The 18,539-nt window shown below is 39.9% G+C and overlaps 1 protein-coding gene across 7 annotated transcripts in view; it reads right to left on the bottom strand.

The window, feature by feature from the left end:
- NEMF (nuclear export mediator factor) overlaps positions 1-18,539 on the bottom strand; it is a 73,733-nt gene that overhangs the window by 26,712 nt on the left and 28,482 nt on the right. For all 7 annotated transcript variants that reach the window (XM_054725309.1, XM_054725313.1, XM_054725319.1 and 4 more), the window contains 6 exons: positions 18,246-18,308; positions 12,494-12,571; positions 12,198-12,406; positions 11,490-11,681; positions 11,054-11,117; positions 8,779-8,867 (listed from right to left, as the gene is read on the bottom strand). In XM_054725309.1, coding sequence (XP_054581284.1) covers positions 8,779-8,867; positions 11,054-11,117; positions 11,490-11,681; positions 12,198-12,406; positions 12,494-12,571; positions 18,246-18,308 — 695 coding nt within the window. The remainder of the gene's footprint in view (positions 1-8,778; positions 8,868-11,053; positions 11,118-11,489; positions 11,682-12,197; positions 12,407-12,493; positions 12,572-18,245; positions 18,309-18,539) is intronic.

Genomic DNA, 18,539 nt, shown 5'->3' with positions numbered 1-18,539 from the left:
CCAGGAGGTCACAGTTGGATTCCTGGTTGGGGCACATGGCCAGGTTGAAGACTCGGGGCGGGGAGAGGGAGGCATGAGGAGGCAGCGATGGATGATTCTCTCATCACTGATGTTTCTATCTCTCACTCTCCCCTACTCTCTGAAATCAATAAAAATATTAAAAATACATATATATATATATTTTCTCTCTCCTTAAATCCCTCTCATATAGATAGCCCTCTTAAACACAAGGATAACTTATAACAATGAATTATACAAAGCCAAGGCATAAAATGTCTCAGGTCCCTAGGTTTAGCTTTCTTTCAGTGGGAATCTAGATAGGTTTTGAGACCACTGGTAAGAAAGAAGGAAAAGTTATTTTCCCATTTTGTCCTCAATCAACTGAATGCTTACATATATGATATTCTTTACACCTATTTTTATACAAAAGACCAAATATTGCCTACCAAATGTAACTTTTCTCAAGAGACAAAGTAATCTGGGTTTTCGTAATTAATATGTATCATCACAATAAAAAGTAATGAGTATATATTTGTATGACATTTAGAAAATGACATGCAAAACAATGAACATAAATATTTCCTATCTTACATATGACCAGCAAGATAATCTTCTGCATGATTTAATCAATAATTAAAAAACTTCTTGTTAGAGATGATAAAGGTGTAGCATAGGCATTAACTAAACTCCCTCATATCCCCCAAAATATAAGAGCAAAATGATTTTATTCCTATATTCTAATTGATATTTTTACTAAAAGAAAGCTAAACCTAAGGACTTTGAGACATTTTATGTGTTTGCTGTGTGTGTGTGTGTGTGTGTGTGTGTGTGTGTGTGTGTGTATGGTTCAAAAATTTAAAAAATTTTATTAAAACGTATAGTGAGAGATCCTGCATCTATTCAGTTTCCACCACCACTACCAGATAGGGAGGCATTGTAATTAGCTTCCTGTGTATCCCTCTTCAGAGTATTTTTATACATACAAAAGCTAAAATAAAATACTTATTCCAAACTTTTTTTCAATACAGTACACACTGGTCTGCATATTTTTTTTCACTTAAAAATGTACTTTCCTCATTGCTGAATGGATATATTAAAATTAATGAAACCACTCTGCTATAGATGGCAAACAAGTTTGTAAAACCCAGAAGGACAAAGAAAACAAGACAGATAAATCAAGGATGTATTTGTAATCATGCTAGTAAAGGAATATATAACTAACAGCCCCCCCCCCCCCCCAAAAAAAAGCCAACAATCAATCAAAATAAGGCAATAAAAAAGAATACAGGACAAATGGGACAAATAGAAAGCAAACAGCAAGATGGGTAGATTTAAACCTAAATATATATCAGACATTACATTAGTGTAAATGTAAGTTTATAAATACTCTAGATAAAATGCAAAGACTGTCAGGCTGGAAAACAAGGATGTAAAAAGACTAAACTAGATTTAAAGAGAGAACCAAGATGGCAGCATAGGTAAACACTGGTACTCACCACTTCCCACAACCATATCAAAATTACAACTAAAATATATTTTTTTAAAAAATTATTCAGAACCACCTGAAAGCTGGCTGAATGGAAGTCCTACAACTACAGAAGTAAAGAAGAAAGCACACCAAGACTGGTAGAAGGGCAGAGATGCAGAACAGATGTGGGGTTTCTTTAATTGGGAAGGAGATAATCTCTGCAAAGGCCCCCTGTGAAGAGCAAGGGGTTCCAGCCCCACACCAGACCCCCAGCCCAGAGTTCCAGAGCTGGGAGAAGTCTCCATAACTTTGAGCTGTAAAAACCAGTGGAAATTATGGCTGAGTGACACAGAGGCTGCTGGAGACCCAGGTGTTCCTCTTAAATGGGTGGAGCATGAACTTACTCAGACCTGATCCCTCAGGCTTCAGACTTTGCTAAAATCTCTCAAACAAGCAGCAGCTGGCATCAGTGTGCCCCAAATGTACAATAAAAGGCCCAAGACCTGGCACTAGCACCAGCCTGCCTTGCTTCATATCTGAGCCTCACCTGGGCACTTCACAAGCCCAATGCAAGTAGCAGCCATCTACAGACCTCTCTGTAGCTCTTGCGGGTGGCCCCAGAGCCAGTGCATACGGTGGACAGCTTCAGACCATACCAGATTACAACTCTATACATCCACAAGCATCACACTCAAGGTGCAGAGTCAGTGCTCACCAAAGCCCCCACTGAAGCAAGTCATGTTCCATAGGGGTGTCTCCTGCACAACTGGCTCTTCCACTGTAGTTGCAGCTGGTCCTCACAGCCAATTGGCCTGGAGGTCAATTTCTCCCCGTGATGCCAACAGCAATCACGGAGCAACTATAAGACTGCACACAGACCACACAGGGGCACAATTAGAGGGCCCAGCTCAGGTGACTGGGGAGGGTGAGCCACTGGGTCCTATAGGACACCTACTACACAAGGCCACTCTACGAATTCCAGGGACAAAGCAGTTCTACCTAATACAGAGAAACAAACACAGGGAAGCAGCCAAAATGTGGAGACAAAGAAACATGTCACAAACGAAAAAAATGGAAGCAAGCAAACTACTGGATAGAGAGTACAAAACCATTGTTATAAGGTTACTCAAGGATCTTAATGAGAGCTTCAAGGAACTCAAAGTAAGCTTCAAGTAACTTTGTGAGACTTTCAAGGATCTTAGTGAGAATACATGAAAAAGGACCAGTCAGAAATTAAGCACACACTAACTGAAATAAAGAATAATTTACTGGGATTCAACAGTGGAGTAGAAGATTCTGAGAATCAAATTAACGATTTGAAATATGAGGAAGCAAAAAACACCCAATCAGAAGAGCAAAAGAAAAAAAGAATAAAAAATGTGAAGCTAGTATAAGGAGCCTGTGGGACAACTTTAAGCTTACCAGTATTTGCATTATGGGGATGCCAGAAGGAGAAGAGAGAAAGCAAGATATTAAAAACTTATTTGAAGAAATAATGACAGAAAACTTCCCCTACCTGGTGAAAGAAATAGACTTACAAGTCCAGGAAGCACAGAGAGTCCCAAATAAGAGGAACCCAAAGAGGCCCACACCAAGACACATTATAATTAAAATGCCAAGGGTTAAAAACAAAGGGAAAATCTTAAAAATAGCAAGTTACTTACAAGGGAGCACCCAAACGACTGTCCCAATTTCTCAACAGAAACTTTGTAGGCGAGAAGGGAGTGGCAAGAAATATTCAAAGTGATGAATAGCAAGGACCTACAACCAAATTATTCTACCCAGCAAAGCTATCATTTAGAATTAAGGGTCAGATAAAGAGCTTCACAGACAAGATAAAGCTAAAGGAGTTCATCACCACCAAACCAGTATTACATGAAATTTTGAAGGGTGAAGAAGAAGAGGAGGAAGAGAAGAAATATGAACATTAAAATGGCAATAAATACATATCTATCAATAATTGAATCTACAGATCAAAATAAACAAACAAGAAATCTAATGAACAAAATAAACTGGTGTATAAAATGGAATCAGAAGCATGGAATAGACTGCTGAATCTCAGAAGGATGGGGAAAGGGGGCAGGAAGAGATTAGCCAAAGATCTTACATGCATGTATGTATTACCTATGAACACAGACAATAGGGTGGTGAAGGCCTGGGGCAGGGTGGGACCTGGTTGGAGGGAGGAATGGGGGGAATGAAGGGGGCACCTGTAATACCCTCCATAATAAAGATTTAAAAAAAATTAATTAGTTAAAAAAAAGGCTGACCTATAATGATGGAAAAAGATGTATCATGCACATACTAACCAAGTGAACCTGATACAGTTTTAGTATCTCACACAGGAGAAAATAAGTTAAAAGGACATTTCATTAACATTAACAAATGGCGCAATTCATTAGGGAGATATAACTTCTATACTTGTATCACCTAATTACATGGCCTCATATATATAAAACAAAAACTGGCAGAAGTAAAGGGAGAAACAGACAAATCCACAATTGTGTGATATTTAACACACCTTTCTCAATAATTGAGAAAACAATCATTAAAAAAAAAAAAGAATTAGTAAGGATGCCAAAGATTTGAACAACATGGTTAATATGACCTAGTTGATATTTAAAGAAATGCACTCCAAAACTGTAGAACAGATACTTTTTTCATGTATATATGAAACATTTATAAATTAAGCTGACCATAAACATGCTGGTCATAAAGCAAGCTAAAACAACAAATATCAAAGGACTGAGATAATTCAGAATACCATCTATGACCATTATGCAAATTAAGTAACAAAAAAATAGTAACAAAAAAATAACCAAAAAGGCCCATATGTTTGGAAATTAATACTTCTAAGCAATGCATGGATGAAGAAATCACAATGGAAATTAGAACATATTGTGGTGTGAAATATAATGAAAACAATATATAACAAAACTTTTTAGATGCAGTCAAAGACATGCTTAGAGGGAACGTTATTACTTTCAATATATATTAGAAAAGAAAGGTTGGAAGGGGAAAAAAATCAATGTACTAAGATTCCATCTCAAGAAATCAATAAGAGAATTGTAAATTAATCCTAAAGAAAAGTAGAATGATGAAAAAACAAAAAAAAGAGAGAACACATATATAATAGAGAAGATTAATAATAAAAAACTGACTCTTTACAGATATTAATACAATGGAAAATCCTCTGGTCAGACTAATCAAGAAAAAGGGAAGGCACAAATAACTACCATGTATGAGATGTCATTAAATATTCTAGAGGATGTTAAAAAGTTAAGTGGAATATTATGAACTTTTTGCCAATACATTTCAAACTTTAGACAAAATAGACAAAGTCTTAGAAAACTCTAGGACTACTAGGCCACACAGGCGAATTCCATCAAACATTTAAAAACAATTAATTAAGAAGGAACCCTCTAAATTTTCCTTATGAATATAACCAGTATTGAACATGAACATTATGAGGAATGAAAATTACAGGTCAATTCTATTCATTAATACAGATGTTAGAGAGAGTAGAAGGAGAAAACCACAACGAAATTTTGAAAGCTGGAAAACAAATGGATGAGTGATCAAACTCAAGAAGCTGAATCCTGAGCTGACAGAAGAGCAAAGTAAATCAATTTACACTATGTAACCCATAAAAAGCTAAAAAATAGCACCACAATGCCCTAGCCGGGTTAGCTCAGTGGATAGAACATCAGCCATTGGACTGAGGGTCCCTGGTTTGATTCCGATCAAGGGCACATACCTTGGTTGCAGGCCGGATCCCTGGCCCTGGTTGGGGCGTGTGCAGAAGGCAACCAATCGATGTGTCTCTCTCATATAGATGTTTATCTGTCTCTCCTCCTCCCTTCCACTCTCTCAAAATATCAATGGAAAAATATCCTTGGGTGAGGATTAACAACAACAAAAAATGGAAGAGTGTGGAATCTCGGAGGGAAGACGCAGGAGGGTGGGTGGGTGGGAGGTAATCAACCAAAGACCTTGTATGCATATATGCATGGCCCATGGACACAGACAATAATAATTAAAAAAAAAATAGTACCATAAGGCACTGCCATAAAAAGGGTTTAAGATGGGATTTAAAAGGAGTCCTGGCTGAAAGTCTGATCAAGAAGCAGTTACTTCTCTGTATCTTCTTTCCAACTCTGAACATTGTGTAACTATCCCTTCCACTCCAGAAGTTAATTCTCTAGAAAGAGTCAAAGAAGATCTATGGACTAGAGAAAAATGTGGCACAGTTATAAGTAGACTGGATACTGACACTCCCACCAATTATTTTCACTAGGCTCCTAAAAAGTGACAACCAGCTCTTTATTTTACAAGCAAGAGAGAAAAAGAATCTTTTCTAGGAAATAAGACCAGCTGATATACAGATGGCCAAGAAACATGAAAAAATGCTCAAAGTCACTGATCATCAGACAGATGCAAATTAAAACGACAATGAGGCATCACCTCACACCTGTCAGAATGGCTATCATTAACAAATCAACCAATGACAAATGTTGGCGAGGATGTGGAGAAAAGGCAACCCTAGGACACTGCTGGTAGGAATGCAAACCGTTGCAGCCATTATGGAAAACAGTATGGAGTTTCCTCAAAAAATTAAATACGGAACTGCCATTTGACTGAGTGATCTCACTTCTAGGAATATATCCTAGGAAACCCGAAGCACCAATCAGAAAGAATGCATGCACCCCTATGTTCATAGCAGCACAATGTACAATAGCTAAGATCTGGAAACAGCCCAAGTGCCCATCAGTAGATGAGTGGATAAAAAAGCTGTGGTACATTTATACCATGAAATACTACGCAGCAGTAAAAAAACAAGAATCTCTTACCCTTTGAGACAGCATGGAGGGACCTGGCATGTATCATGCTAAGTGAAATAAGTCAGAGAAAGACAAGTATCATGTTATCTCACTCATATGTGGAATCTAATGAACAAAATAAACTGATGAACAGACTAGATCCAGAGACATGGAAAAATGGAACAGAGTGTGGAATCTCGGAGGGAAGACACAGGAGGGTGGGTGGGTAGGAGGTAATCAACCAAAAACCTTGTATGCATATATGCATGGCCCATGGACACAGACAATGGGGTGGTGAGGGCCTAGGGCGGAGGGTGGGGTTGGACTGGAGGGGGTTGATGGGGGGAAAAAAGAAGACATATGTAATACTTTCAACAATAAAGATTAAAAAATAAAAGAAAAAATAATAACTGTTAAAAAAAAAGGAAATACTAGTAAGACCAGCTGAAGAGGAAAAAACTAAAGACATCAAGAGTTCCACACAAAATGGCCTATAGAGATCATTTTACAATTCCCCACAGAGAACTCCCAATCAGCCTTTTAATACTCTACTATAAAATGTGAACAGATAACCAAAGATCACCAGACATAAGCATGAAAGCTGGAGACAAAAACCAATAAATAGAAAAAAAGCTTGGAGAAGACCTGCAGGAAAGGATACTAAATAAAATTTAATACATCCAAATTACTCTCAGTATAGAGAAACTAGAGAAGGAAGTTTTTAAAAAGTAACATTCAAAACTGGCCAGTTGGCTCAATGGATAAAGCTTTTGGGCTGCAGACTGAAGGGTCCTGGGTTCGATTCTGGTTAAGGACACATACCTCGGTTACAGGCTCAATCCCTGGCCCTGGTTAGGGTGCTTGCAGGAGGTAACCAATCGATGTGTCTTTCTCACATCAATGTTTCTCTCTCACCTCTCTTCCTCCCTTCCACTCTCTTAAAAATCAATGGAAAAATATCCCCAGAAGAGGATTAAAAAAAAAATAAATTCCAAGAACCAAAACAGCTTAAATTAAAACATTATAGAATAAAAAAAAAATAAATTCAGTGGGATGATTGAAAGATCAAGTTGAGGAAATCCTTCAGAATATAAAACAAAACGATAGAGTTGAAAATAGAAAATTGGAGGATTGTCCAATTACAAAAAAGAAAGAAAAGGAGCCTTAGCTGGTTTGGCTCAATAGATAGAGCGTCAGCCTGCGGACTGAAGGGTCCCAGGTTCGATTCCGGCCAAGGGCACATGACTGGGTTGTGGGCTCGATCCCCAGTAGGGGGCGTGCAGGAGGCAGCCAATCAATGATTCTCTTTCATCATTGATGTTTCTATCTCCCTCTCCCTCTCCTTTCCTCTATGAAATCAATAAAATATATTTTTTTTAAAAAAAGAAAGAAAGAAAAGGAAGCAACAACAGAAACAAAAACCAGAGGGCAGATAGTTTTCTGAGAAATATGTCTAGAAAATTTCTCAGAAATGGAAGTTTCCAAATTAAAAAGGCCCATGAAATATTCAGCATAATGGATAAAAAACATCCTCACGAACCTACAACATTGTGAAATTCTGGAAAACAGAAGAAAAAAAATCCACAAGTTTACCGAGAGATAAAACAAGTTCCCTATAAAATATTAACTATCAAAATGACATCAGATTTCTCAAAATCAAACCTGGAAGTTAATATAATGTACAAATACCTTTAAATTCTTAGGAAAATAGTTTCAAACTAGAATTTTATACCCAGGCTAACTATTAATTAGGTATAAGAGTAAAATCATTTTTATACATTGGATACCTCAAAAACTTTACCTTCTACACACCCCTCTCATTATGCTTCTATAGCTCATAATTCCACCAACCAAGAAAAAAGTATGAAATCTAGGACAAAGAATCCAACACAGAGAGGGATAAAGGGAACTTTCAGGATAACAACAAAGAGGCATTTTAAGATGCATAGAGTAACCAATCTAGAACAATGGTCAAAAAGCTCCAGAAAAGACTTCTGCAAGATGATACTAACAGAATTCCAATATGAGCATACTTGGAGGAGTGGAGGTGAATTAATAAGAACAAAAAGAAAAAGAAAGCTGTGACTACAATTTAAATATTCACAATAATGTTAATATTGAATTGTGCTGTAACTATTCTGGAAAGCTGGAAGGTGCATGCCTATGTAAGGCTGGGACACAAGAGGATAAGAGTAAAATCTTAATCTTTCATAGTGGTAAGTCATTAAGAGAGAGTAAAATAGAAAAATTAAGAAGCAGCAATATAAGCATATTACTTAGAGAAATGGAAGCATATACTAGAAGACTCAGGTAAAAGGACTAAAAGTATAAATGTTTCTTTGGGAGAGGACGCAGTAGGAGTAGGGGTAAAAAATAGCAGGGCTATTGGTTTTTGTAACAAGCTTTGTAGAATTGCTTCGTTTTTCTAAACAATGTGCATGCATAATTTTGAAAAATAAAAACTATATTTTTAAAAGGTAGAACACTTACCAATACACTTTTCTTGCTTTTTGAATAGAGGTAACTGTTTGGACTTCTTTTAAGGTTTGCTTTGTTTTCTTTTCAGCTGATTTGAATGCCTATTTATAAGAAAGAGTTTTTAAATAATTTGTTAAGAATTTATTTAAATAACACCAAGCAAATGATAAGGCAAGAAACAGTTTTTTAAATATCAAAAAATGGCATTATCTACACAAACACAAAAGTAATGAAGAAATGAAAATACTTTTTATTTTAATATTAAAATAATTTAAGTCAAAGATTTACTGTATACATATATTTCCTCAAGACCTCCAAATTAACAAGAATATCATTCAGTTACCAGATACTAAGTGCCTACCATATAACAGGTTCCAGACTACATGCTGGGGACAAAGCAGTGAACAAGACAAAGTTTGCACCCCAATGGGGTCTAGGAGAAGAGACAAATATAAAACACATAATTATGCAAATAAACATATTTAAGTGCTTCTAAGGATGCCATAATAAGTGAGCATTTCTGAGGAAATGGCATATAGGCTGAAGTCTGAAGGATTGATGGAATTATCAAGGCAAAGAACAGAAAGAAGAGCACTATAAGCAGAAAGAAAGTAGTGATCACAAGGTAAAATGTCCAGAAATGAGGTTGGAGAGGTAGACAGAGGGCTAAGTCACGAGGGCCACTCATTTAACAGATACTAATGTGCCAATGTTCCAGGCAATATTCTAGGGCAGGGACATAGCAATGAACAACACAGACAAAATCTTACTTTCATGCAATCCACATTCAAGAGGGAAGACAGATAAATGTGTGTTGTGAAGGGTGTTTTTTAAGAAGAAAAGCAGAGTAAAGAGGGAGTAATTGAAGATACTATTTTTAGTAAGAGTGGTCAAGAAAGGCCTCTCTGACATCCTATATAATCCTATATAATAAAGAGGTAATATGCAAATTGACCCTCATGCCCTCACAAGATGGCTGCCTATGACCAGGCCGGCAGGGGGGTTAGTAAGGGACGACCAAACAACTGAACAAGCAGGCTGCGTGGGGTGATCAGGCTGGCAGGGGGGTTTGTGAGGGACGACCAAACGACTGAACAGCAGGCTGCGTGGGGCGACCAGGCCAGCAGGGGGGTTAGTGAAGAACGACCAAATGACTGAACAGCAGGCTGCATGGGGCGACCAGGCCAGCGGGGGGGTGGGGGTGGGGGGGCAGTTGGGGGCGACCAGACCGGTGGGGGTGGGGGCAAGGGCAGTTGGGGTGACTAAGCCAGCAGAGGGAGACAGTTGAGAGCGAACTGGCTGGCACGGGGGGCAGTTAGGGGTGACCAGGCTGGCAGGCAGGCAGGTGAGCGATTAGGAGCCAGCGGTCCAGGATTGTGAGAGGAATGTCCGACTGCTGGTTTAGGGATCTGGCCTAAACCGGCAGTCGGACATCCCCCAAGGGGTCCCGGAATGGAGAGGGTGCAGACTGGGCTGAGGGATGCCCCTCCCCCCCATGTACGAATTTCATGCACCGGGCCTCTAGTCTCATATAAGTAGACATGAGAATGAGGGGAGGAATCAAACCACAGAAATTTTTAGGGAAGAGCATTCTTGGTAGAAAGAGCAGCAAGTGCAAAGGTCCTGGAAGGTAGCATGGACCACTGTTGTAGGAACAGCTAAAATCCCAGTGTGGCTAGAAAGAATTTGTAACAGGAGGAGGGCAGGTGATGAGATCAGAGGGGAGCAGATCATATAGAACCTTTTAGACCAGGAGAAGGGCTTTGGATTGTCTTGGCTAACATGAAAAGCTCCTGGAAAATTTTGAACACAGAGAAATGACTATTTTTTATTTAAAAGGATCACTATGGCTGCTGTGTGAAGAACGGACTGTAGCAGAGAAAGGGTGGGAAAGTAACCGACCCAGTAAGGGCTACTGCTACCGTCCCTGAGAACACAGGATTGAGACCTGGACCAATGAGAAGTGGCCAGATTCTGGTTAGACTTTAAAGAAGAGCCAAAAAGATTTGCTGGTGGATTGCATATGGTTTATGAGAGAAGAGTCCTGGAGAACTCCAACGTTTTTAATCTAAGCAAAGGAAAAATGAAGATGCTATTTACTGAGATGGTAAAAACCAAGGAGGAGCATGTTGGGGAAAAATAAATACTGGAAACACATTTAAAGCAAAATTAAATTTGAAAGGTATTTCTGAATTAGAAAACCTCATTTAAACATATGAAATCATTAAGGCCACTAAATTAAGGTAGAGAAAAACAATTAACATTCACTCTAAGAAATGCTAAGTACCTTCTCAGCAGCTTCAACAGTCTTTTGTGTTTTCTTAGCAGCATATCTCTTGTGATCATAATACCTAGAAAAACACAATTCTCTTAAATTTTAAGTAAAATCTCTATTCTTTTGTTTCCTATTTTATAGACTCTCAAATCATACAGAACAAGTTTTGTGCTTTACGCACCTTTATTTTCTATGTTCCATATGAAAATCAAGTTGTAGAATGCACATAAGATTTAAAAAAGAATTTGTTATTTGAAGTTTCCAGGAGAATTACAGTTTGGAGAAATAGTAATTTCTGTACTCTTTCTTACAATAAATATAATCTTATGACAAACCAAAAAAGACACCCCAAAGTATAGACAGGCAAAATAACAATGTTTCTTATCCTTTAATACCCTGAGTTATTGTAGATAATATTTTGCCTAAAATTTCTACTTTTAAGACTCACTTTTTGGCATTGGCATATGCTGATAAACTGAGATCAACATCAACAAGTAATGGCTTATTTTTCTGAGGCTTCTGCAGCTGTTTATTCTTTTTCTTTTTCTTTTTTCCTTTTGGTGGTTCAGTTTCATTTTTCTCAACACTGATGTCACCATCAACATCGTCATCTTCCTCCTCTGATAATAAGTATGGATTTCTATTAAAAATATTCAATAGTATTTCACTAATGTCAATGACATCACATTTTTTAATTTTCAATATATTCCTAAATGAAATCATAAATGGTTTACAGTATTTACTTTGTAAATTAATTTGCAAATTAATTTTTTCTGTATTGTCAAAGATAAATTTCCAAACAAAAGACAAATTTTAAATGAATACAGTGAACAATTAAATAGCAAAATAAAGACAAGCATTAACTGCTTCACTAAAAATTACACTTACCTGCCCTGGCCAGTGTGTATCAGTGGTTAGAGCATCAGCCCACACACCAAAGGGTCACAGGTTTGATTCCCAGTCAAGGGTACATAAATGGGTTGCAGGTTTGATACCTGGCCCCAGCTGGGGGCATGCAGAAGGCAACCAATCAATGTGTCTATTTCTCTTTCTCTCTCCCCCGCTCCTTCCCTTCCTGCCACTCTTTCTAAAAACAATCAACGGGAAAAATATCCTCGGGTGAGGATTAACAAATAAATAAATAATTTAAACTTACCTTAGCAGCATTGTAACATGATTTGTTTGTAGTTTTAATTCTTTGATTGCATTTGCAACGGGGTCTCCTTGAGCTTGGGCTTCTTTCACAATTAACCCAATTTCTGTCCAATCTATCTGGTTGGCTAAAGCACTTCGAACAACCTGAATGGCTCTGTCAACTATTTGTAGATTCATTTCTATGAGCTCTCCTTTAAGTTTATCTATTTCCTTAAGAAATAAACCAAAAACATTTACTATAATGCCAGTTAAAGTTACCATTTTTCAGAAAGCATTTGAAAAAGCTAAACATAATACCTGAGCCTGTTGAAGAGCTTCTAATCTGTTTTCGTGATCCTTTCGGACATTATCTAATTTCTTCAATGCTTGTTTTTCCTTTTGTTGACAAAAAAAAGATTTCTTAAAAAATTAGATTTCTCCCATCTCCTGCACCTTCTCTCTCACCTCCTGAAACTCACTATCCTGTCCCCACATCTGCCCCCTAGTTAACTAGAGAGCCCCAGAGTCCACCTCCCCAGGTCTATACTACCCCAAAGTGTTTCATGCTCCAAAACTAAGTCATGTCTAACTACCTCCTGGTCCCTATTTGAAAGTAATTTGATTATGTTACATTGTATGTAAAATATGCTCCTAGAGCCTATCTTTTCCTTCTGGCAAAAAAGTAAAATTTGGGAGAATGCATTCGTAGCCTAAATTACCCAAATTGTTTCTTTTTATTTCATTGCTACCTTTAATTTTCTTAGCATTATTCCTAGTATTTTACAGAATTTCTCCTAAATTAACAACACAAAAGGTCATGGTAACTATTTGACTTCCTATATAGCATTTTATCATATACTAGAGGCCTGGTGCAGAAAATTCGTGCATGGGGGGCGGGGTGGGGGGGAAGGAAATCCCCTCAGCCCAGCCTGCACCCTCTCCAATCCGGAACCCCTTGGGGGATGTCTAACTGCCAGTTTAGGCCCAATGACTGGCAGTCGGACATCGCTCTCACAATCCTGGACCGCTGGCTCCTAATGGCTCACCTGCCTGCCTGCCTGGTCACCCCTAACTGGACCCCCTGCCGGCCTGGTCACCCCCAACTGCTCCCCCGCTGCCAGCCAGGTTGCCCCCAACTACCCCCTCCCTGCTGGCCTGGTCGCTCCTAACTGCCCCCCGCTGCTGGCCTGGTCACCCCTTACTGCTCCCTCTGCCAGCCTGGTCGCCCCTAATTGCCCCCCCTGCTGGCCTGGTTGCCCCTAACTGCACCCCCTGCCAGCCTGGTCACCCCCAACTGCACCCCCCAGCCGGTCTGGTTGTCCCTAACTATTCCCCCCCCCCCTGACTGACCCAGTCGCCCCTAACTGCCCCCCGCCAGCCTGGTCGCCACCAACTGCCCCCCCCCCCCCGGCCTGGTCACCCCACGCAGCCTGCTGTTCAGTCGTTTGGTTGCCCCTCACTAACCCCCTGCTGGCCTGGTTGCCCCACGCAGCCTGCTTGTTCAGTTGTTTGGTCCTCCCTCACAAACCCCCCTGCCGGCCTGGTTGTAGGCAGCCAACTTGTGAGGGTGTGAGGGTCAATTTGCATATTACCTCTTTATTATATAGGATAATTTACATTTCAGGATTTTTTTATTTTGGGGCAAATTTTATAACAGTAGTAATAACATTACCAATTAATGAATGTTTGGAAGCTGGATGTAGTATTAAAAATGTTAATTATAAAAATGGTAACTATTAAAAGAATGCAAAATGATTACTAAAATAATTCATAGGGTATTCTTATGCACATAAAAGAGATGGGATTCAATGTCACTGCTAAATATCTATTTAGTAGCTAAAGTGCTGCCACCATGTGGCAATTACAATATTTAATTAATTTGACCCATCTGCTTAGAAATTGTGCTTTGTTAATTATTTTAAAACTGAGGGGCAGGGAGGAAACAGGAATTCACATAATTATAAATTGTGCACACATATTATAACACTTTATTAATATTTTTGAAAAATCACATCCTCTTCAAATCAAGAGTAACTGTGGCCAATTTCTGAAACTGTTTTTCAGCAAATGTTCCAAAAACATGGTCACATGTGCTGGAAAAATACAGCATATTAAAACCTCCTTGTGGAGTCATGATATACACAAAACATATATCTTTTTAAAATTTATTTTACAAAATTTCAATTACAGTTTTAGTATTATTTTGTATTAGTTTCAGGTGTACAGCATAGGGATTAGACAACCATATACTTTAAAAGTATTCCCCCTGAGAAACCAAGATGGTGGCATAAGGTAAACACCTATATTGCTGCCTCGCACAACAATTTTAAAACTGCAACTGGAAGACAGAGCGGACATCGTCCAGAACCACCGGAAAGCTGGCTGAGTGGAAATTCCACAACTAGAAGGAAAGAGAAAAGGACACAGACTCAGAGGAGCTGTGGAGGTGTGGAGACTCGTGCGCGCGGAAAGGGGGGGCGGCTGAATACGCGGCTGGCTTACTCGCAGTGCGCGGAGAGGGCGGGCAGCAAACGCATGGCTAGCTTTCTCGTTCGGGAGGAAAATAAAACCTCCCGACTGCACTGAAATCCAGCTCCGGGTGAGACTTTGGGTACCAGACTCACTCGGGGAGAAACTGGACTGTCTGGCAGTGGGCGAAACTCGAGAGCAGCCTTCTCTCAGAGGTGCGTGCAGCCATTGCCACGGGAAACGGAGACACAGGGCCCTCGTAGGGCGGGGATGACGGGAAACCAAGGCTGTCTGCTCCACCCTGAAACTCCGCCCCATCCAAGCTGAGCACAGAAGCCCTCCCAGCAGAGACACTGCTGATCCTCACAGCCAATTGGCCTGGAGGTCAATTCCCCCCAGTGATACCAACAACAATAAAGACTTAACTACAACAAGACTGCACACACAGCCCACAAAAGGCTGCACCAAGAGTGTCCACCTCAGGTAACTGGGGAGGCTGAGCTACTGGGCCCTGCTAGGATACCTAGCACACAAAGCAACTCCATCAACTCAGGAAGCAGCTAAAATGCGGAGACAAAGAGGCAGGCCACAAATGAAGGAAATGGAGGAAAGCAAAAGACTGGATATAGAGTTCAAAACCACGGTTATAGGTTTTTCAAGAATTTCCTAGAAAAGGCCGATAAATTTAACGAGACCCTCGAGGATATGAAAAAGGATCAACTAGAAATTAAGCATACACTGACTGAAATAAAAAGTATTATAGAGAGACCTAAAAGCAGACTAGAGGATTGCTAGAATCAAATCAAAGATTTGGAATACCAAGAAGCAAAAAACACCCAACTGGAAAAGAAAAAAGAATCCAAAATGTTGAAGATAGTGTAAGAAGCCTCTGGGACAACTTCAAGAGTACCAACATCAGAATTATGAGGGTCCCAGCAGAAGAGAGAGAGCAAGATACTGAAAACCTATTTGAAGAAATAGTGACAGAAAACGTCCCCCACCTGGTGAAAGAAATAGACTTACAAGTTCAGGAAGCACACAGAACCCCAAACAAAAGGAATCCAAAGAGGACCACACCAAGACACATCATAATTAAAATGCCAAGAGCAAAAGACAAAGAGAGAATGTTAAAAGCAGCAAGAGAAAAACAGTTAGTTACCTACAAGGGAGCACCCATACGATTGTCAGCTGATTTCTCAACAGAAACTATGCAGGCCAGACGGGAGTGGTAAGAAATATTCAAAGGGATGAACAGGAAGAAACTACAACCAAGATTACTCTATCCAGCAAAGCTATCATTCAGAATTGAAGGGCAGATAAAGAGCTTCACAGATAAGAAAAAGCTAAAGGAGTTCATCACCACCAAACCAGAATTATATGAAATGCTGAAAGGTATTCTTTAAGAAGAGGAATAAGAAGAAAAAGGTAAAGATAAAAATTATGAACAACAAATACATATCTATCAACAAGTGAATCTAAAAACCAAGGGAATAAAAAATCTGATGAACAGTATTAACTGGTGAATATAATAGAATAAGGGGCATAGAAAGGAAGTGGACTGATAATTTTCAGGGGAAAAAGGGAGTGGGGGGTGCAGGAAGAGACTGGACAAAAAGCGTACACCTATGGATGAGGACAGTGGGGAGGGGGGTAAGGGCAGAGAATGGGGTAGGAACCTGGTGGAGGGGAGCTATGGGGGGAAGAAAGAGGAACAATTATAATAATCTGAACAATAAAGATTTATTAAATTAAAAAAAAAGTATTCCCCCTGATATTTACAGTACCCACCTGGCACCCTGCAGTTATCACATTATCTATACTAATAAAAGGGTAATATGCAAATTGGTCATGATGCCCTCACAGTAACAACCGAACAGCAGGCTGCGTGGGGCAACCAGGCCGGCAGGGGGGTTAGTGAGGGACAACCAAACGACTGAACAAGCAGGCTGCGTGTGGCGACCAGGCCGGCAGGGGGGTTAGTGAGGGACGACCAAACGACTGACCAGCAGGCTGCATGGGGCTACCAGGCTAGCAGAGGGGGCGTGGGGGGTGATCAGGCCAGCAGGGGAGGCAGTTGGGGGCAACCAGGCCAGCAGGGGGGGCACTAAGGGGTGACCAGGCCAGCAGAGGGGCGCAGTTGGGGGTGACCAGGCCGGCAGGGCGGGCAGTTAGGGGCGATCAGGCTGGCGGGCCGGGGATGGGGGGGGGCAGTTAGGGGCGATCCGGTAGGCAGGCAGGTGAGCAGTTAGGAGCCAGTGGTCCCGGATTGTGAGAGGAATATCCGACTGCCGGTTTCGGCCTGATCCTTGGGCGGGCTGAAACCAGCAGTCGGACATCTCCTGAGGGATCCCAGAATGGAGAGGGTCCAGGCTGGGTTGAGGAACCCCTGCCCCCCGTGCACGAATTTCGTGCATCGGGCCTCTAGTTTATTATATTTCCTATGCTATACCTCCCTGTGACTATTTTGTAAATACCAATTTGTACTTCTTAATCCCTTCACCTCTTCTCGAACCCATCTCCTCTGGCAATCACCAGTGGGTCTCCACATAAACCACATTAAAGGTTTAGTTTAGAAGTTCACTCTGCATAACCCACAGACACAGACAATAGGGTGGTGAAGGCCTGGGCAGGGAGTGGGAGCAGCGTAAAGAGGGTCAAGGGGGAAAAAAAGGGGACATCTGTAATACTTTCAATAATGAAGATAAATAAAAAATGCAATAACAGTTTAATGGTAAACAAAAATATTTATTTGTATAGAAAAAACTTTTCCCTCTCCTTTGGCCTATTTAAAAATCTTCTCAAAACAGTATTACCTTAATAGCAAAATTTATAAGCTTTGGGAAAAAGTACAAACAAGTACTTTTTCAATATCTAAGAAGAATTAAAAAGAAAAGGAGTGGTAATCAAGATGCAATTAACTATTATTAAACAACTATGCAGAAAACAGGACAGTGCTTATAAGAGTGTTCAAGAAAATTAAATACAATGTAAATTAAATAAAGTGTAAATATGCTGATAACAAACATGAAATAACTGTATTTAATTTTCTTGAACACTCTTATAAGCACTGTCCTGTAAATATTTAATAAAGCAAATCATACTAGGGCAGTGGTCGGCAAACCGCGGCTCACGAGCCAAATGCGGCTCTTTGGCCCCTTGAGTGTGGCTCTTCCACAAAATACCACGTGCGGGCGTGCACGTACAGTGTGATTGAAACTTCGTGGCCCATGCGCAGAAGTCGGTTTTCAGCCTGGGCGAGTCTATTTTGAAGAAGTGGTTCTAATGCCAAGCCACACTCAAGGGGCCAAAGAGCCGCATGTGGCTCGCGAGCCGCGGTTTGCCGACCACTGTACTAGGGTATAAATAACAGGTCTCATCTTCCCACTGTATTTTCCATTTTACAGAATACCCGATATATGATGGAACAAATGAGGGCATACTTTTCAACAACGGAGACCTCACCTACATCGTTATCAATAAACTAAGAGATCAGCGCATTCCCATACACTTTGAAAGGTTGCCCATTCTTATGAGAGCATCATCTACCCAGCAAACCACACTAAAACTAGTTAGTTTAATATAAATGTTTTAAATTCCATACCTGTTGTAAAGCTTTTAAATCTATTTTCTGACCTTCGATCTTGGAATAAAATTCATCCACAGCCTTATTAAAACAAACAAAAATAAGTAGTTGGAAAAAAAGGATAGTCTCTACTTCAACTTGCATACATAGAATTTTTGAGTCCATTTTGTTTATAACACCACTCAAAGATATATCTAAATAATCAAGAATCAAGTTCACATTTTTTATCCTTTATCTTGAAATAAAGTAGCAAAAAGTTTCCAACAGTTTGTATCTATGATTGCATTGTTCTGTAATGCTCAGATTTATAGT

Source organism: Eptesicus fuscus, chromosome 2 (assembly GCF_027574615.1).
Source record: "Eptesicus fuscus isolate TK198812 chromosome 2, DD_ASM_mEF_20220401, whole genome shotgun sequence".
NCBI classification, from domain to species: Eukaryota; Metazoa; Chordata; class Mammalia; order Chiroptera; family Vespertilionidae; genus Eptesicus; species Eptesicus fuscus.
Note: the sequence above shows the minus strand (reverse complement) of the source record. Positions and strands in the feature narration are given on the sequence as shown.